General features: G+C 54.9%; 2 protein-coding genes and 1 long non-coding RNA gene across 3 annotated transcripts; 1 reads left to right on the top strand and 2 right to left on the bottom strand.

Moving 5' to 3' along the window:
* The first annotated feature begins 624 nt into the window (after nucleotides 1-624).
* Nucleotides 625-11,727, top strand: Rhbdf2 (rhomboid 5 homolog 2). Its single transcript, XM_090350370.1, has 18 exons — nucleotides 625-701; nucleotides 2,898-3,060; nucleotides 3,780-3,904; nucleotides 4,346-4,541; nucleotides 4,625-4,828; nucleotides 5,366-5,494; nucleotides 5,858-5,976; nucleotides 6,094-6,297; nucleotides 7,568-7,679; nucleotides 7,875-7,949; nucleotides 8,135-8,296; nucleotides 8,564-8,673; nucleotides 8,811-8,874; nucleotides 8,968-9,062; nucleotides 9,281-9,356; nucleotides 9,494-9,594; nucleotides 9,762-9,915; nucleotides 10,563-11,727. The coding sequence occupies exons 2-18, from the start codon at nucleotides 2,911-2,913 to the stop codon at nucleotides 10,980-10,982; spliced, it is 2,496 nt and encodes an 831-aa protein (XP_090206496.1). The 5' UTR covers nucleotides 625-701; nucleotides 2,898-2,910; the 3' UTR covers nucleotides 10,983-11,727.
* A 348-nt stretch (nucleotides 11,728-12,075) lies between these two features.
* Aanat (aralkylamine N-acetyltransferase) lies at nucleotides 12,076-14,498 on the bottom strand. Its single transcript, XM_090350371.1, has 4 exons — nucleotides 14,466-14,498; nucleotides 13,883-14,101; nucleotides 13,256-13,410; nucleotides 12,076-13,024 (listed from the first exon to the last, which is right to left on the bottom strand). Exons 2-4 carry the CDS (start codon nucleotides 14,043-14,045, stop codon nucleotides 12,719-12,721), a joined length of 624 nt encoding a protein of 207 aa, XP_090206497.1. The 5' UTR covers nucleotides 14,046-14,101; nucleotides 14,466-14,498; the 3' UTR covers nucleotides 12,076-12,718.
* A 1,016-nt stretch (nucleotides 14,499-15,514) lies between these two features.
* LOC150051438 (uncharacterized) lies at nucleotides 15,515-18,771 on the bottom strand. Its single transcript, XR_016538325.1, has 3 exons — nucleotides 18,719-18,771; nucleotides 16,924-17,007; nucleotides 15,515-15,634 (listed from the first exon to the last, which is right to left on the bottom strand). It is a non-coding gene; the product is annotated as an uncharacterized LOC150051438 (long non-coding RNA).
* Nucleotides 18,772-19,465: the final 694 nt, after the last annotated feature.

Below are 19,465 nucleotides of genomic sequence, written 5' to 3'. Positions count from 1 at the left end.
CCAGTGTAGACCCTGTGCAGGACTTCCTATCAACCCAGGGGTGCTGCTGCTGAGTTCTCTTCACGGTGGCTGATCCTCAGTAGCTTTTCACTCAGTAAGTTAGGAATGAAAGCAGAATGGCCTCCATGCAGGACACTGCCTCACACATCAGTCTGGCTGTCATGGAAAGCAAACCGCAGTTGGAAGGCAGCCACCAATTCCTGGGCTTCCCAAGTGTCTCTGTTGATACGGAAACACAATAAAAAACTGGGGACTGTCTTGACTCCTGCCTGCCTCCCCAGAACCATGGGGGGTGAGGGAAGGAGATAAAGGCTGAGGCCCCTGGCCACCGAGGTGGGAGGTGCCAGGCCTAGCACCACAGGGGTCTTGCTCTGGCTCTCCTCTGGTCCCCCTTCTCAGAGACAGGTGCAATTAGTACCTTGTTTTAAAAAAAAAAATATATATATATATATATATTTTATTGTAATTAATAGGAGGGTTACATTATATTCGCCAGATAGAAGGTACATTACTTTTATTTATTTTTTTTTTGCACAGCCCTCAAGCTCATCCTTTCACAGGCTGACAGTGCTCGGGAGCCACCCGTCCAACAAGTGTCCACTGTCCATAGCTGAGCCTTGACTATGACAAGGTGAGGAGAAGAATATGCTCTAGACACCACCCAGCAACCAAGAAGCCACAGGCTGAGCTCTGAGTACAAGGTAGGAAAACCCAGCACTTGACTGGTTTGTTTAGTTATTTCCGGTATCTTGGGTTTTTTTCTTCTTCTTTTCCAGCCCTGGGGCTTGAACTCAGGGCCTGGGTGCTATTCCTGAATATTTTTACTCAAGGCTAGTGATCTACCACTTGAGCACAGCCCCACTTCCAGCTTTTGTTGTTGTTGTTTTGGTAGGTTATTGGAAATAAAAGTCTCTCATAAACTTTTCTGTTGTGGTTGGCTTTGAACCACTATCCTCTGATCTCAGCCTCCTATGTAGCAAAAATTATAGTCACAAACCACCGGTGCCCCAACTGTTAGTTGATTTACTGAGAGAGGAAAGGAGGGAAAGGACCAGGCAGGTCTCAAACTGGCAAACGCCCTCCCTCTGTGTCCTGAGGGCTGAGATTAAAGGTGTATACCACTATGCCCAGCTTGCTTATTTGTTATTTTTTTGACACATAGGTAGTGGTGGCCGCACTCTTCTGGAAGCATTAAGATGAACAATTCAGAGAGCCACAGGGACAGCCAGCCCAGCCATGGCTGGGGGCCACCAGGGAAATGGGGCTGCTCAGGTGCTCAGGTGGTGAGAGAGGGCAGCAGAGGGGTGGGAAGGGGCCACCATCTCTGCCACAGGATGATTAGGGGTGAGGGGTGAGGCTCAGCATCTCTAGAGACTCTAGGTGAGGTTTTCTTTTTTTTTTTTTTTTCTTTTTTCTGTCAGTGGGGTTTGAACTCTGGGCCTGGGCGTTGTCCCTGAGCTCTTCAGCTCTTGGCTACTGTCCTACTCCTGGAGCCACAGCACCACTTCCAGTTTTTTGATGGTTAATTGGAGATAAGAGTAACAAACTTTAATTCCCTGGCTGGCTTTAAATCATGATCCTCAGATCTCAGGCTCCTGAGTAGCTAGGATTACAGGAGTAAGCCACCCAGCCCAGCTGAGGTTTTCTTTTGAGCTACTGGGGCTGGAAGTCAGAGCCTACCACATGCAGGACAGGCTCCTCCACCGAGCTGTACCCTAGCTGTAGTGGTTGTTGGGTTTGAGTAGCTTTGTTGAGATCTAGTTCATATCAGCTATAGTCCATGCACCGAGCTCTTCGTAGAAACATCACCAGTGTTAGCATGTTCTCATCACGCCACAAAGGATCCTTCTGCCCACATCTTGCCCAACTATAAACAGCCCCAATCCATTTCTCTCAATCCCCACACCCCCAAATACGCAGCCCAGCACCCGCTGAAACCAGGCCTACTGTCCATGGCCTGGTAAAAGAGGAAGAAAAACTAAACCTACCCCAGGCTAGGAAGTAGAAGAAGCAGCTGTGAGGAAGAGGATAGACAGGGGCTGTCCCTCCCTTACTCCCTCCCTTCTCTCTCTCCTTCCCCCTGCTAACCCTCTTTGGTCTCTTCTCTGTTCTTTCCTTCCTTTTTTTTTTTTTGTGTGTGTGTGGGGGGGGGTGGGGGGGTCATGGAGCTTGAACTCTGGCCTGGGTGTTGTCCCTGAACTCTTCAGCTCTAGATCACCGCCCTAGCCTTGAGCCAAGCCCCATTTCCCATTTTCTAGAGGCTAATTGGAGATGAGTCTCAGGTCCTTTTATGCCTGGGTTGGCTTTGAACCTTGATCCTCAGATCTCAGCCTCTTGAGTAGCTAGGATATGGGCATGAGCCACCATGCCCAGCCCTTTCTTTCTTTCTTTTTTTTTTTGCTGGTCCTGGGGTTTGAACTCATGGCTGAGGTGCTGTCCCTGAGCTTCTTTTGTTCAAGGCAAGCATTCTACCACTGTAGCCACAGCACTACTTCTAGCTTTTTCTGAGGAGTTTATTGGAGATTAATGAAAGTCTCATGGACTTTTCTGCCTGGTCTGGCTTTGAACCATGATCCTTGGACCTCAGCCTCTTTTGTAGTTAGGATTCATGATGTGAGACACCAGTGCCTGGCCATGGTTTGGTTGTTGCCTGAAGCAGAGACAGAAAGTCTAGGATTCCTGACCCTTGCTGGTCTGGAGTATATGTGTAGGTCAGAAACAAACCTCAAGCTACTCCACCCAGCCTGGGTTTCAGTCCCTTCAGCTGGTTTGGCACCCATGTTGGGCAGGTTGGTTCTGGCCTTGGTTGGCTGCCTGCCTTGCTGCCAGGGTTCCCACACCCCTGGAGTCCTGCCCCCATCCTCTCATCTGTGCCGCCTTCCCTGTCTCCATTCCAGCCTTCTGCCCACCATGGCCTCAGCTGACAAGAATGGCGGGAGCCTGTCCTCCGTGTCCAGCAGCCGTCTGCAAAGCCGGAAGCCACCCAACCTGTCCATCACAATCCCTCCCCCTCCCCCTGAGACCCAGGCCCCCAATGAGCGGGACAGCATGCTGCCTGAGGTGAGGGCCTGCCCAGAGCTCACTGCTCTGCCACAGGCATCTCTTGATTCACTGCTATTTAAGTAGCCTCCATTCCACCCTCTCCCCTGTCTTCTTGGGCCCAGGATATGGCAAGGAGCAAGGCTGGGGGTTTGGAACTCCATTGCTGGGAGTGCTGCCTCCCCCTCCCCAAGAAAGGCAAGCCTGGGCCTGGCTGCCTCTGAGGGGCTGAGCAGGACACAGGGTCCTGCATTTCCACACACCCTTGCTGCAACTGGGCTGTCATGGAGGAGGGAATGAATGCATGTTTACAACCATCTGGATGCCTGCCCCATAAAGAGCTCATTGAGAGCAGGACCCAAGTAGCGTGAGCTTCCCACACAGCCCAGGACATAAAGGGGAGCTGTACTGGTGCCCCCCTCCCCCACAGCCCCCTCCCAGAGCTCCATAGAACGTAGGAAAAGCAGGCAACAAGGTCCTGCATAATGGAAAGTTCTGGATGCTGAGAACATGTTGAGGTTTGCTGGAGTCATCAGGAAATGTTTTTCATGCTGCAGGGTGGCTCCAGGGTAGAGCACTCGCCTAATATGTGTGCCACGCAGGCTCCAGCTCCACGATGAGTCAATGGATGAGTGGAGTGGAAAGAGAGGCTGAGATTGTCCTGGGGCTTTCCAGCTTGGGGTCACCTGCAGTCAGGGCTGTATGTCACCTCCCATCCTGTCCTCCCTGTCTCCCCACAGAGGCCCAAGAATCCAGCCTACTTGAAGAGTGTCAGCCTCCAGGAGCCACACGGACGGTGGCAGGATGGCACAGAGAAGCGCCCAGGCTTCCGCCGCCAGGCCTCTCTGTCCCAGAGTATCCGCAAGTGAGTGCTCCGTCCCCAGCCCAGCGACCTGGACACTCTCAGGGCCTGGACCCTGGGTCCCCGTTCTGCAAGTAGACAGGCATTCATGAGCCACAGCTCCCTACAGAGATAGAGTGTGAGAATCAAACAGCATGACATGGATGGGGAAACTGAGGCCCAAGGGTATGCACAACAAGTCTGAGCTGCATCAAGGCTGGCACTGGGCTCTTCCCCTCCTGCTCCAGCCTTCCGTTCCCCTCTGGTCCTCGATTCCCGCTGGGGCTTGGGAAGGTTTGATCCCCTCTCCTGGGGGCACAAGTACCCACTCAGTGCTCATGTCAGGCCAGGTGACATGCTCCCCCCTACCCCTTGCACACTCACACAACCCCCTGTCATGCATGCACACTCATGGGAGCCTGTGCAGCCACCTGCATGTGCCTACCCCCCCACTCTGCGCTGCAGGGGCACAGCCCAGTGGTTTGGCGTCAGTGGCGAATGGGAGGGCAAGCGCCAACACTGGCAGCGCCGCAGCCTGCACCACTGCAGCGTGCGCTATGGCCGGCTCAAGGCCTCGTGCCAGAAGGACCTGGAGCTCCCCAGCCAGGAGGTGCCCTCCTTCCAGGGCATCGAGTCTCCGAAATCCTGCAGGATGCCCAAGGTGGGCTTTCCCCAGGGGGCAGGAGGAGGCTGGGTAGCTCCCCTGAGGCCCAAGCCCTTCTCCTCACCCTCGGACTCTTCCAGATCGTGGATCCACTAGCCCGGGGTCGGGCCTTCCGCCACCCAGATGAGGTGGACCGTCCACATGCCCCTCACCCACCGCTGACCCCGGGGGTCCTGTCCCTGACCTCCTTCACCAGCGTCCGCTCGGGCTACTCCCACCTGCCCCGCCGCAAGAGGATGTCTGTGGCCCACATGAGCTTTCAGGCTGCTGCTGCCCTCCTCAAGGTGAGACCCTCCTCCCCAACTCTCCTCCTCCCCTCTTCCCCTCCATGCTTCTTGAATCCCCTGTGAGTGAGGCATGCAGGCTGCCCAGGCTGGTGGTGTTACCCGGAGGGGACCGATATTCAGCTGATCTCAAGAAATACTCTCCATGCTCAGTGAAGGGAACAGCCTGTGCAAAGGCCTGGAGGGGCAGCAGGGCACCTTGAGGAGGCCATCGTGACCGAGGCTTTGTGAAGAGGGATATGGGAGGAAGGGTGTGGAAATCGACTCAGGCAGGTAGGTAAGGGGCTGGTGTGCTTGGCCAAGAGGAGAAAGGTAGGGAAGTCTTGGAAGGGAGATGACTCCAAACATGGAGGCAGTTCAAGGCCAAGGGCGGCTGTACCCCATGTTGCCCTCCACTCCCCAGCAGTGTGCACCTCTCAGACACTCCGGGCTTCAGACAGGATCTTGCCCATCCCACCCACTAGGGAGCTGCCCCAGGGGCGGGGCTGTAGTCTCAGGATGCTAGTCCTGATGCCCGGGTCTCTGCCCCACACCCAGGGGCGTTCGGTACTGGATGCTGCTGGACAGCGGAGCCGGGTGGTGAAACGCAGCTTCGCCTACCCCAGCTTCCTGGAGGAGGATGCAGTGGATGGGGCAGACACCTTCGACTCCTCCTTTTTTAGTAAGGCAAGCATGGAGTATGGGCCCTTGGGACAGGGCGGGGTAGCCTGGGGTCCTTGAAGTATCCAAAGACCCCTTGGCCATTGATGGGATGGGGTGTCTTTGTGCCAGTCCTGAGACTTGAACTCAGGGCCCGGGCACTGTCTCTGAGCTCCTTTTACTCAAAGCTACAGGTCTACCACTTGAGCCACAGCTCTACTTCTGGCTTTTTCTGAGTAGTTTATTGAAGCTAAGACTCCCACAGACTTTCTTGCCCAGACTGGCTTCAAACCATGGTCCTCAGATCTCAACCTCTTGAGTAGCTAGGATTACAGGCCTGAGCCCCCAGCAGCCTGGCCTTACCCTATCTCTTTGGGTCCCTTACTCTAGGAAGAAATGAGCTCCATGCCTGATGATGTGTTCGAGTCTCCCCCACTATCTGCCAGCTACTTCCGAGGGGTCCCACACTCGGCCTCCCCCGTCTCCCCTGTGGGGATACAGCTCAATCTGTAAGCGTGTGGGAGTGGGTCCCACCGGGTGGGTCTCACCCTGCCCCTGCGGTGTACCTGGTGTGTGTGTTGGGATTTGAGAGAGTCATAGAACTAAGATGTACCATCTCTGGGCAGGAAGGACGGAGCCCGTGCTGCAGCCCCCACAACCCCTGCAGCCCGGCGGGGCACACGCATCGCCTCCAAAGTGAGGCACTTTGCCTTTGACCGAAAGAAGCGGCACTACGGCCTGGGCGTGGTGGGCAACTGGCTGAACCGCAGCTACCGCCGCAGTATCAGCAGTACCGTGCAGCGGCAGCTGGAGAGCTTCGACAGCCACCGGTGAGCCCCGAGGCATCTGGGACCTTCCAGAGACTCCCCCAGGCCCTCGCCCAGCCAGCCCCACACTCTCATTCCTGAGTTTGGAGGCATCCCGTGCTCCAGGAGCAGCAGCTGGGGAAGCACCCACAGGGGCCCGCTGCCTCCTCCTCTCCATCCAGCCTGCCAGGCTACCATTGCTCCAGGTGGTTCCAGATGGCAGTCAGTCAACCAAGGTTCACTGAGCACTCCCACACACAGGCCCTGGCATGGAGCCCCAAGAGAAGAAAGCAGGGAAGACAGGTGAAGGAGAGGGACAGTTAGAAACTTTGGGGTGGGGCTGGTATACCCAGGAGGCTGAGATCTGAGGATCGCAGTCCTAAGCCAGCCTGAACAAGAAAGTCTATGAGGCTCTTTTCACCAATTACAGAGAGCAAGAGAGAGAGAGAGAGAGAGAGAGAGAGAGAGAGAGAGAGAGAGAGAGAGAGAGAGAGAGAGCGCGCGCGCGCGCGCGCGCTGTAAGTGGAATGCTGTGGCGCAAGAACCTAGGCTCTGAGTTCAAACGTCAAGACAAGCCACCTGTGACTGAGGAGACGCTAGGGGAATTGCAGTGTTTGTGGAGGAAGACAGGGTGGGGTGAAGAGCTGGTTAGGAGGGGTGCTGGGCAGGATGGATGGGTAAAGGGGGTGGGGGGAGAATCTCCCAGGCAATGGATATGTCACAGGCCAAGGCCCTGGGGCCTGCAGGAATGTGTCTTGTTCCAGAAACGGCAAGGAGGGCCAAGAGGCAGGAGGGGTAGACTAGATAGAAGAGCCAGGCTTTGCAGTCAACAGCAGAGTGATTTTGGTATTCACCCCAAGGGCAGTGGGGTGAAATCCAAGCCAGAGACACTAGGGCATTCGTGGGCGGGGAGCTGCTAATGGGAGAATGGTGATTCAAGGCCAACCAGAGTCAAGTTTAAGAGACAACCCCCACCCCCTCCCGGCCGCTATCTCAATAAGAAAGGATGGTGGTGTAATTTGTCAACACAACTAGCCAGGAAGTGTAAGTAGCACCATAAGTCTAGGCCTACACTGGGAAAACAGTAAGCCAAAAGCAAAACAGGCTGGAGGTGTGGCTCAAGGGGTAGTATCTACAAAAAAAACCCTTCTTTTAAGTTTCTTTTGCTCTGGGATTGGGCAGACACATACCTGCAGTCCCAGGATGAGTTGGGATGAGTATAGGCAGAAAACATGTTGCTGAGTTAAGGCTAATGGCAGCTGCACTGACCCAAGGCCTCTGCCTCTGCCCACAGGCCCTACTTCACTTATTGGCTCACCTTCGTCCACGTTATCATCACCCTGCTGGTTATTTGCACCTATGGCATTGCGCCTGTGGGCTTCGCTCAGCACGTCACCACCCAGCTGGTGAGTCAAGCTCCCCCTCTAAGTCCTCAGTGTAACGGGTACCAACCCCCCTGCCCCCCAACCCAGCTTACACAGGAGATGCTTGGGCTCACAGTTTGGCCCTTTCCTGGAGGCTCTGCCATGGGGAGCCTGAGCCATCTCTATCTGCCCTTGCGCAGAGCTCAGCAGTTCCTCCCTCTTGCTGCCTCCTCACAGGTGCTGAGAAGCAAAGGCTTCTACGAGAGCGTCAAGTACATCCAACAGGAGAACTTCTGGGTTGGCCCCAGCTCGGTGAGGCCTGGTTAGGGGATGTGGTGGGAGCAAGGAGCCCTTGGGCCCTGTGCCCCACCCCGCTGGATGTGTGGGTGGCTCGCCCACCTGTGTCTCATCAGGACTGCCCAGACAGGGGAGGTGGACGGTCGTATCCTCTCCCCCAAGTCTGGGACTCTGCTTCACCAGCCCATCCTCACCTGCAGATTGACCTGATCCATCTGGGAGCCAAGTTCTCACCCTGTATCCGGAAGGACCAGCAAATCGAGCAGCTGGTGCAGCGGGAGCGAGAGCTGGAACGAGAATCAGGCTGCTGTGTGCAGAATGACCATTCCGGATGCATCCAGACCCAGAGGAAGGACTGCTCGGTGGGCAGTCCCCCTGCTCTGCCAGCCCTGCCTGGGGGAGGGGCCCTCTGAGGGCTGTGGCCTTCTCCTTCCTCCTCCCCATCCCACCCACACCAGGCCAGCATAGGAGAGCACTTTTGCCAAATGGCCACTGTCTTCCAATGGCCCAGGAGATCAAATGTAGGCCAGAGGCCCAGGGGCATGGGAAAGGTCCTCTTCTAGAGAGTCCCCTGACCTATGCCAGTGGGGTGATCTTGCCTGGCATGACTAGTTGTCTCTGCTTTCCAGGAAACGCTTGCCACTTTTGTCAAGTGGCAGGATGATACAGGGCCCCCCATGGACAAGTCTGATCTGGGCCAGAAGCGGACATCCGGGGCTGTGTGCCACCAGGACCCTAGGTACGGCCTAGAGCCACCTGAGGGCCTGGAGTGGCCCCTAGCCAGGTGCAGGGCTCCTAACTGGAGTGCCATGAGATGGTATGGCTGGCTGGGATGCCCCTGCCCCTCATTGTGCCCAATCTGACCTCTGCCCCCAGGACCTGCGAGGAGCCAGCCTCCAGTGGTGCCCACATCTGGCCCGATGACATCACCAAGTGGCCGGTAAGTGAGCATGCTCTGTGTGGGGGTTCCCAGGCAGAGGCGATGCGGGGGAAATCCCATCACTTGAGTTCCCCCCATTTCTGTTTCTTTCAGATCTGCACAGCAGAGGCCCGGAGCAACCACACCGGCATCCTGCACATCGACTGCGAGATCAAAGGCCGCCCCTGCTGTATTGGCACCAAGGGCAGGTGAGCCTGCCCTGAGCTCCAAGCTGCTGCAGCTTCCCAGAAAGGGCCCGGCCCTCCTTCCCCTGCTCAGGGACTGCCATGCTGCCAGCAGGAGAGGGAGGCTTATTCTCAGGCTGGTCCTTCATCCTGACTGCTTCAGCCAGGTTCTGGGCTTCCATCTGGGTGAGCAAGGGCCCCCCAGGACCCTGAAGCCCCCTCTTTCCTATCTTGTCTCCCAGCTGTGAGATCACCACTCGGGAGTACTGTGACTTCATGCATGGCTATTTCCACGAAGAGGCCACACTCTGTTCCCAGGTGTGGGTTGAGAATAAGGGCTGTTGGACCGGGCAGTGGGGCCCTGGGCTTCCCTTCCTTCCCATACCCGGGGCCTCAGACTTGGCCCGCTTCCTTGGCAGCACTGATGGCCAGTCTCTGCTCATCCCCTCACTCAGGTGCATTGCTTGGATAAGGTGTGTGGGCTGTTACCCTTCCTCAACCCAGAGGTCCCAGATCAGTTCTACAGGCTCTGGCTTTCTCTGTTCCTGCATGCTGGGTAAGTGGCTCCTCTCTGCCCCCATCCCTGGACCTGTGATGGCTGTCACCTGGACCCCAGGGCACAGCCAGTCCCATCTGCCTCCCATACCTGCCTCCCATGCCTTCCTGCCTGGCAAGAGGCCCAGGGCAGCTGTTCGTGGTTTACACCTTTGTCCCACCCCCCAGCGTGGTGCACTGCCTTGTATCTGTGGTCTTCCAAATGACCATCTTGAGAGACCTGGAGAAGCTGGCTGGCTGGCATCGAATCGCCATCATCTTCATCCTCAGTGGCATCACAGGCAACCTTGCCAGCGCCATCTTCCTCCCATACCGGGCAGAGGTAGGGCTTGGGGGGACAAGGAATGGAGGTGGGATGAGGTCCCCTCTTGAGCCTAAAGCTTTGAATCCCGTCTGGAGGGCTACTGTGTCTTACCCCACCAGCCCAGACCTGCCAAGGGGACACAGGGTCCCTCCCATGCCAGGCTCAATAGCAGATGGACAGCTAAGCTAGGGGCTTATTGCCCAGTCCCTTAATCCCCTGCAGGAGGGGACTGTGATCCTCTTGAGTCTTGTGATTCCCCCCCCATTCCCTCCTCACATGTCACCTCCAGAGATTTCCCAGAGCACTGGCCTTTTCTCCCCCATTCCTAATTCTGCCTGCTTGCATATTAAGATTGAGTCTTGTGAAAGTGCCAAGCATGAGTGTGCCGGACCTGCAGACATGGCAGCCCTCTGGTCTGTCCCTTCCCCCCTGGGTGCCACCTACTGGGGAGCAGACTTATTTCTGGTACTGAGTGTCTGGGTCTCTCGCACCTGGCCCAAACACATGGGTGCTCCCTTTTTACTGACAGGATAGATGTGCAGGCCTCTAGCTGCATCCCAGTGCCGGGCTTAGTTAGGTCCCCGGCCCTGCCTGGGAGACAGATCCTCCTGAGGCTGTTTCTTGACTGGTTCCTGGAGCTAAGGCATCTCCCCTCGCCACTGCAGGTAGGCCCAGCGGGCTCTCAGTTCGGCCTCCTCGCCTGCCTCTTTGTGGAGCTCTTCCAGAGCTGGCAGCTGCTAGAGCGGCCCTGGAAAGCCTTCTTCAACCTTTCGGCCATCTTGCTCTTCCTCTTCGTCTGCGGCCTCCTGCCCTGGATTGACAATATCGCCCACATCTTCGGCTTCCTCAGCGGCTTGCTGCTGGCCTTCGCCTTCCTGCCCTACATCACCTTCGGGACCAGCGACAAGTACCGCAAGCGAGCCCTCATCCTGGTGTCCCTGCTAGTCTTCGCTGGGCTCTTCGTCTCCCTGGTCCTCTGGCTCTACATCTACCCCATCAATTGGCCCTGGATTGAGTACCTCACCTGCTTTCCCTTCACCAGCCGCTTCTGCGAGAAGTACGAGCTGGACCAGGTGCTACACTGACTCTCCACCTGACCTGGCCAGGCCAGGCATGGATGATTCAGGGATGCTGCCTGCAGTGCCATCTGCCCTGTGCACCAGAGGCTCATGAGCAGAACCTCAGGTCCTTTCTGCCAGGCTGATGGGGTGAGACAGTTGGTAGGGGCAGGTTCCCCCAGGGGAGTGAAGTTTCCCTTTCTCACCCTGTGGGTTATTCCTGGCCCAGGCTAGGAGATACCCGGGACATTGCTTTCCTGAGGCTCCAGTCCCAAGCCTGCAGCAAGGAATGCCTCGGGGAGGGGAGGGGAGGGGAGGAAAACCCTCCTAGGGCCTTGGGCTGCTGCCTCTGCCAGGGCAGACCTCGCCAGACACACAGCTGCTCGCTCAGCTGTCCCCACACCTGGGGTCCCCCAGGCTCACCAGCACCTCCACCTCCCACTAGGGAGTCTGTTTTGGCCCCACTTCCTGCACTTGTGTCTTCTGGGCAGACCACTGTAGAGAGGCTTTGGCCACAGGCTGGTGACAGAGAATAAGCCAGGAGACATAACTAGATAAGGATACTAAGAGCCTTTGTATTAGCAGTCCACCCCTCAGCCCTCACTCTGGTGGCCTTTGGCCTCCTAGGCGACTCTGATGATGGGGCAACCTCATCATTTCTGTCTCACTCCAAGCTATTCCAGACCTGTTCTCTGGAGGCTGGGAGCTGGAAGCTCCGTCAGACCTAATGGTGTGTTTCTCCCTCTCCCTCCCTCCCCCCCCCTCTCCTCTCTCTTTCCCTCTCCCTGTCTCCCTCTCTCCCCCTTCTCTCTCCCCCTCCTTCTCCTCTCCTTTCTCAAAACCAGTTTATAAGCTAGGCATGGTGGCTCACACCTGTAATCCTAGCTACTCAGGAGGCTAAAATCTGAGGTTCGCAGTTCAAACTGGGCACTACAAAGCCCTTGAGATTTATCCCCAATTAATCACCAGAAAACTGGAAGTTGTGCCGTGGCTCAAAGGCTAGGGTGATAGCCTTGAGCTGAAGAATTCAGGGACAACACCCAGGGCAAGGGATAGGGCAGCAGCTTTGAGCTGAAGAGCTCAGGGACAATGCCCAGGCCCAGAGTTCAAGTTCCACAACTGACCAAAAAGGAAAATCTGGTTTATATTATGGTCCTATTTTTAAAAGGCAACGCTAATTTTGTACAGATGACGTGAAGTGTATTAAATGAGGTTCGTCAATGAAATGCTATTCGTCTGAGCCCTGGCGCTTTGGGGCATGAGGGCAGTGGTGAGGAGCTCGAGGTGATGGGAAGCTTTTTGGAGTGAGCAGGAGAAACCTTGAAGCATCTTTAGGCCCATGGGATCTTCCACCCCAAATGCTCTGCCAGTGCTTCAGTGCAGTGAGTGGCAGCCTTTCTCTGGGGGTCCCCCCAGCTAGAGGACAAGTCCACTTACTGTGTCTGACTCCACAAACCACACCATGCCAGTGAGCCACCAGAGCAGGGCTGGGGACATAACTGCTGTGGGCAGAAGAGCCAGGGTGGGGGCTGCTGGGGTGGCCAGGAGGGAAAAGAGGCCTGGGGGCCCAGGGGCAAGGGGGGACGTCCCCCTTCCACACTTCTTGCCCTGAGGCTGCCACTGTGGCGCAATCCCTGGACTGTCCCCCTCCTGTCTGTCTCTGATGTTAGGGGCCCAAGGGTGAGAAGGGTAGCTGTGAGTCTGGACACAGCACAACACAGGGAAGGGAGGGTGGATCTCCGTAGCCAGGTGCGCAGCCTGGCTCAGCAGCCGCTGTTCCTGCGCAGGGAGGTGTGGCCCTGCAGCGAGCACTGGAGCTCCACGAAGGTGAGGGGCCCCACGGTGACGGCGCACGGGCCCACGTTCTCAAAGCCGAACTTCTCATAGAAGGGTACCAAGTCATCCTCACACATGAGAACAACCCGGCGCACGGCCGGCTGGCCGCCCAGGTGGTGCAAGTAACGCCACAGCAGGACGGAGCCCTTGCCCTGCTGCCGGCAGGTGCCATGCACAGCTAGCACGTGCAGGTGGGCAGTGCGGCCTCCGGGCCGGTGCAGTGTCAGGGACTCCTGAGGGCCACAAAGGACAGGTGTCGAGATTACCTCCTGATGCCTGCCTTACCCCCTCACCCCCTATCACGCCACCCTGCACAGGCTGAGAGCCCATCCCCGGAATGCCCGCACTCAGATCACAGAGAGCTGGGTGAAGTTCTCTTGCTCCCGGAGGGGCCTGGGTGTCTGTGCCCTCTGGCCAGTCTATTCCAGAAGGAGCTGGATGTCACAGCCCTGCCCCGCCCTCACCTGGGTGAGTCTCTCCTTGTCCCAAAGTGAGCCAATGATGAAGGCTACAAGGCGACCCTCCTGGAACCACCCAAGGGACAGCTCTGGACACAGGGTCAGGAAGTGCCGGATCTCATCCAGGTGCAGGGGACAGGCGCCCGAGACAGAGATGAAGGCTGTGAAGAGGCGAAAGTATGGCCCGGGGTGGGGGGGGGGGCAGCTGGTTAGTGGCCTTTTGCTCACTGTCACTAGGATGTCCCCTTGCTGAGAAAGCAGGTGACTCAGAGCTGCAGCTAATCCCACGTTTTTTTTCTCCCAAGTCCTATAGCTCAAACTCTGGGCCTGGGCACTGTCCCTGAGCTCCTTTTGCTTAAAGCTAGCTCTCTCCCAACTTAAGCCACAGCATACTTCCAGCTAAGAGTCTCATGGACTCCTGTCCCGGCTGGCCTGAAACTGATATCCTCAGAGCGCAGCTTCCTGAGTAGCTAGGATTACAGGTGTGAGCCACTAGCACTCAGCTATCCCACCTTTTGGAACACACATAAGTGGTCTGGATTTGGGGGGACCTAGACCCCCAAGGATAAAAGACCCAGAAAAACAAGACAGCTTGGAACAGCCTTCCCTAGTGCCATCCACAGGGCTGCTCACCTTCCCGCTCGATCTCAAACACGCTGGTGGCATCATCAAGGGTCAGGCAGCGAAACTCGCTAGCAGGGAGTGTGTGTCGCCGGTGGCAGCTCGAGGACTCTGAGACCCCGGGGGACAAGCACAAGGCCTCAGGTTTCGGGAGGTAGATGCTCAGTGTGGACATGCTGGTTGTGGGTACCCCCGTGGGCACCCCAGCTTTGGAAGGACCTCAGCACCAATCTGTTAGAAGAGTGAGGGGCAGAGGCTGGTCTCATCTCCCAGGAGACAGCACATCTGGCCTCTTCTGGGGTGAGGCCAGCCCCCCAAAGTGATGGGTCTCTTGTCTAGGACCTGGTCTCCACAGCAGAGGCCAGGAACCACAGACACAGGTGCCACCTCCCCGAGAGACAACAGCTGAAGAGCAGACTCTAGTTCCACTGCTGTCTGGATGCAGATGAGCCTCAGGAGACTGCAGGGGTAAGCAAGGCTGCAGAACCCCAGTACCACCACACAAGGGGACAAGGGTGAAAGCGCTCAAGCTTCCACGGCAACCTCGGGCTCCTTGCTCCCCACAGCTGAGCACCATTGATGCCACTTGGCTGACCTGCCCACAGGGAGTCTTCCGGCTCTGTGTTGCTCTGTGTTGCGTGAGACAGTCTGACCAGCAGCAGTCTCTGCAAATTCCACCCTCAGTTGCAGCAGTCTCTGCAAATTCCACCCTCAGTTCTGGAGAGAAAGGCCTTTCATCAAAGTCAGTCCTTTGAGAGAGTCTCTAGATTTATGATGAGGGCCTGAGGCTGGATCAGGCCAGATGGGGGATGGGACTGGTTAGAGGGAGTCAGGGGTTGCAGAAGGTGGGGGAGGGGAGGGACAGCAAGGCACGGGCATGGAGAGGCCACGGGATACCCCGTGCTCCACTCCTGGCTCATCAGAGGTGTCATGTGGGACCTAGTGCCTGTCCTGTGACACTGTGCACATTCGCCAGTTCTTAGAGGCCATCCCTCCTTCTGCCTTCAAAGGCACTTTAAGAGCCCATGGCGGAGAGCCAGGGCCAGGGGCCCACTTACCAGGTCCGCTGAGGGGGGTCCCAGCATTCCATCTATAGTGCCAGTGGTCCCTGGGAGCTGTCCACAGGTTCCTGAGCAAGGAAAATTTGAGACAGTTGGAGCAGGTGTTCCCTAGCGGAGTCTGATGTGCACAGAAGTTTCTAATCCTCCAAACCTGCTTCCCTGTGTCCTGCCAGGCAGGATGATGCCAGCAGGGCTTGGCAGCTTCAGGCTCCGGTCCTGTCCTGCTGGGAGCAAACGTCAGCACTGGCACAGTGGATGGAGAGGGATTACCAGCAGCCAGCTGAGGCCCTGGGGTTTGGGGAGGAGGGCAGGTTAAGCCTCAGGGGTCTGACTCTAATCCTCGTGCTGTCCCTAACTGGTTGGGCATCAACAATCCTTCTGTCCTTCGGAGGCCAGCTTGCCCCTGCCACTAATGGTCCCTCCTGCCTAAGCTACTCAGGAGCCATGCTACCATTTATAGCCACGGGCCAAGGCCTGGGTAAGCAAGCTCCTGCAGCCCACACCCGGGCCCTGGTGCACAAGTGAAACCTCTTCTAACAGAGCTGAAAACCAAGGCTCAGTCCCAATCCTCCATGTACCTAGTCGAATGCTGGAAGAACAGGATGGTCCATCTCCAAAAGAACCAGCAAAGAGCTGGAGCTGGCTCAAGTAGTAGAGTGCCAGTGGATCAAGCAAGCTGAGACCGTGAGTTCAAACCCTGGTACTGAAATAAGAAAATCCAAAAGGAAAAAAAAACAGAGAGGTTCCTAGTAGCACTTTTTGTAAATATTCCAAACTGGAAACAACATAACATCAACAGCAACAAAAGGACTGTGGGATGTGTACAAAATGGCATATTAGGTGAACACTGGTAACTCATGCCTGTAATTCTAGCTACTCAGGAAGCTGAGATCTGAGGATCGTGGTTCAAAGCCAGTCCAGAGGACTGGGACTATGGCTGAGTGGTAGAGTGCTCACCAGCATGCATGAAGCCCTGGGTTTGATTCTTTAGGACCACATAAACAGAAAAGGCCAGAAGTGGCACTGACTCAAGTGGTAGAGTGATAGCCTTGAGCAAAAACAAACTCATGGACAGGACCCAGGCCCTGAGTCCAAGCCCCAGAACTGGCAAAAAAAAAAAAAAAAAAAAAAAAAAAGAAAAGAAAAGAAAAGAAAAAACGGAGGGGGGGGTGTTGTGTGTGTAGGGTGGTAGTCTTGAACTGAAGAGTTCAGAGACGGTGCCCAAGCCCAGAGTTCAAGTCCAATTGACCATCACAAAACCACCAAGAGTAGATCTCTGGCTCAAAATGCTCAGGAACAACTCCCAGGCCCCGAGTTTATGCCCTACAACTGTCCTGGGGCTTGAACTCAGTGCCTTGCATTCTCACTTGGCTTTTTTGTCCAAGGCTAACATCCTACTCTTTGAGCCATAGCTCCATTTCTGGCTTTTTCTTGGTTAATTGGAGATGAGACTGAATGGACTTGTTTGCATGCTTGCCTGGCTTTAAACTGCAAATCCTAAACGTCACCAATATTGGGGTCCTCTCAGCAAACTACCACAGTCAAATTTGTCTGACCAATAATATATGCTTTCTGAACAGAATGAACAGATTTAGCAAATAAAAATACAGATTTTAGTGAAATTTAAATTTCAAATAATAAAACTGTGTATATATGGTATGGGGCTTGAACTCAGGGTCTGGGTGCTGTCCCTGAGCTTTTCTGCTCAAGGCTAGCATGCTACCACTTGATCCACAGCTCAATTTTTTTTGGGGGGCAGTTAATTGGAGATAAGAATTTCCTAGACTTTCCTGCCCAGGCTAGCTGTGAATCTCAATTCTTAGCTTTTAGCCTCCCAGGTAGCTAGTATGATGGGCATAGAGGATTTGAACTCAACTATGGGTTGATAATGTCTTATGACATCATTTCTGCCCAGATTTGTGGAAATCATGATCCTTCCCTGCTTGGCCTCCCAAGTAGCTAGGATGGTAGGGATGAACCGCCAACACCCACCTCCACGTCCTATGTCCATGTCCCCTCTGTGACCCTCCTGTACCGTGGCAGGGATTCCAGCATCCAGCTGCTCACTGGGATTCTCTGGAAGGAAACAACAATTCCAACACCTGAGTCACCCCCAGGGATTCTGGTGTTCAAGTTCCAGGACTGGGGCTGAGAAGGTCCCTGGAGACTGGCACCAGCTTAGGCTGAGAACACTGCAAAGTGACTTTGCCTCTTGTTGGGCTCGTGTGTGTGTGTGTGTGTGTGTGTGTGTGTGTGTGTGTGTGTGTGTGTTTGTGTGTTTTGTGGGTTATGGATATGAACTTGAGGCCTAGGTACTGTCTCTGAAGTTTTTGCACTCAAGGCTAGGACCTGCACCATAGCTTAACTTGCAGCTTTGGGGTGATTAAATTGGAGAGTCTCATGGACTTTCCTGCCCAGGCTGGCTTTGAACCATGATTCTCAGATCTCAATCACCACCAGCACCGACTCTGTGTTCTTGAAGGAAGACAGTACCTCAGCCCCTATGTGCCTAGAACAGGGTCTAAGCACCTCTCCTCCCCTCCCCCCCCCCCCGCCTCTCCTTCTTCCCTTTTTTCTCAGTTGTGGGACTTGAACTCAGGGTCTATATGCTATCCCTGAGCTCTTTTGTTCAAGGCTAGCACTACCACTTTGAGCCATAGTGCCACTTTTGGTTTTCTGGTGGCTCATTGGCGATAAGAGTTTCATGGACTTTCCTGCCCTGGCTGGGTAGCACCTCGCATAAAGTCTATTTTACAAAGTAATGTAACGGGAGGAAAGGTTAGGTAGTTCTGGTGTAAGCATATGATGGGATATCATGCAGCCATTGAGAGCAGAATGCAGTGCTGACAGAGTTTGCAACTTGAAAAACTTGCTTAGTTTCTGAAAGACCCTGTGTTACCACAGACATGCTGTGAGTAGAGCTTTGGCAGTGTCTACTGTCTACTGATAGCTGGAGGAAGACACATTACTAAGGAGAAAAGTAAGGTCATGAGATAGTGGCAAGACACATCCCAGAGTCCACAGGACACGGCAGCCAGCATCAGCAAGTGACAGCACAAACAGAAAAAGGGTCTCAAATACTTTCCAACCAGGCTACCTCTTAGCCCCATTAAGACAGAGACTTAATGCTTTGGTCTAATTGGCCTCAGATAGAGATCCTCTTGCCTCTGCCTTCCCAGCAGGTGCAGTTACAGGTGTACACCACCACACCTGGCTTTTTTTTTTGCTGGTCCTGGGGCTTGAACTCAGGGCCTGAGCACTATCCTTGGGCTTTTTTCTCAAGGCTAGAGCTCTACCACTTGAGCCACAGCACCACTTCCACCTATTTTTCTTTTTTTTGCCAGTCCTGGGGCATGAATTCAGGGCCTGAGCCCTGTCCTTGGGCTTTTCTCTCAAGGCTAGCACTCTACCACTTTCTCAAGGATAATGCTCTACCACTTGAGCACCACTTCTGACTTTTTCTGTGTATGTGGTAACCAAGGAATTGAATCCAGGACTTTGTGCATACTGAGCAAGCACTCTACCACTCAGCCAAACTCTTGGCCCCCCACTTCCAGCTTTTTGCCAATTAAGTGGAAATAAGAATCTCACTGACTTTTCTTCCCTGGCTGATTTGGAATCTTGATCCTCAGATCTCAGCCTCCTCAATAGGTAGGATTACAGGTGTGAGCCACCAGTACCCTACCTGAACTTTTCTCCATGTGATTACTAATTTCAATTCATTAATGAGACCAAAATGACCTTTGTATGGGCAAAACAGCTCCACATAGCTTCCCTGTCTGCCCACCTTCTTGAGGAAGCCATCTGTCTCAAATGGTAGATAAGTGCCATCCTTCTCAGTAGGAGACTCAGAGCCCTGTGGATAGAACCCTGTGGTGAGTGGTACAACAGTTTCCCTGCTTCCAAACACTGCAAGCCTATTGGAGGACAGGTGTGTGGTAGGTGTTGGGGTGGACAGACCAAGGCCCACTTTGGGCCGTAGGCCTCCCTTCTCCCAGCTTCCCAGGCAGCATAGGCTGTTGATGGCTCCTGATGAATTCCTCTCTGAGGTCCTCACCCGACCTTCGTGTCCATCCAGTGTGAAGTCCATTCCACCTTTAAATCTCCTCCGGGGATGGGCAGAAGCTGTGGTTGAATGTCTCATCCTCCCCCTCACCATTCCCCACCCACACACACACCCTGTCTCTTCTGTGTCCCTATGTCAGGTTGTCATTTGGTGCCTGGAGATGGGATGCTGCCATCAAGCAGGATGAGGTTGCTGGAGGAGAAACTGGTCTGGGAGATGGCGAGTCCATTCTGTGTTTGGGGCTGGTTACATTTGAGAAGTGACCACAAGGTGGTGCTGAAGAGAGAGTGGACCCAAGCCCAGGGTGGCCTAGTTAAATGCAAAGCCTGATTGTTCTTTGAGAGGACTGGACAAATTTGATGTCCCTGACTCTGGATCTTCAGGAAGAAGGAATCAACCAGTCCTGAACTCTTTCTTTTGCTCAGTCTTGAGCTGTTCACAGCAGAAAGCTTTGTCTGGTGAAATGCA

Source organism: Megascapheus bottae, chromosome 17 (genome assembly GCF_031878675.1).
Source record: "Megascapheus bottae isolate mThoBot1 chromosome 17, mThoBot2.hap1, whole genome shotgun sequence".
In the NCBI taxonomy this organism is placed as follows: domain Eukaryota; kingdom Metazoa; phylum Chordata; class Mammalia; order Rodentia; family Geomyidae; genus Megascapheus; species Megascapheus bottae.
The sequence above is the reverse complement of the archived record's forward strand: the minus strand, read 5'-3'. Positions and strand labels throughout refer to the sequence as shown.

Coding starts and splice junctions, on each gene's coding strand:
- Rhbdf2 (XM_090350370.1), top strand. CDS start 2,911: ATGGCCTCAGCTGACAAGAATGGCGGGAGCCTGTCCTCCGTGTCCAGC. Junction 5,495..5,857: donor ACTCCTCCTTTTTTAGTAAG/GCAAGCATGGAG, acceptor CCCTTACTCTAG/GAAGAAATGAGCTCCATGCC. Junction 5,977..6,093: donor GTGGGGATACAGCTCAATCT/GTAAGCGTGTGG, acceptor ATCTCTGGGCAG/GAAGGACGGAGCCCGTGCTG.
- Aanat (XM_090350371.1), bottom strand. CDS start 14,045: ATGTCCACACTGAGCATCTACCTCCCGAAACCTGAGGCCTTGTGCTTG. Junction 13,411..13,882: donor GTTTGAGATCGAGCGGGAAG/GTGAGCAGCCCT, acceptor GCCTCTTCACAG/CCTTCATCTCTGTCTCGGGC. Junction 13,025..13,255: donor ACAAGGAGAGACTCACCCAG/GTGAGGGCGGGG, acceptor TGTGGCCCTCAG/GAGTCCCTGACACTGCACCG.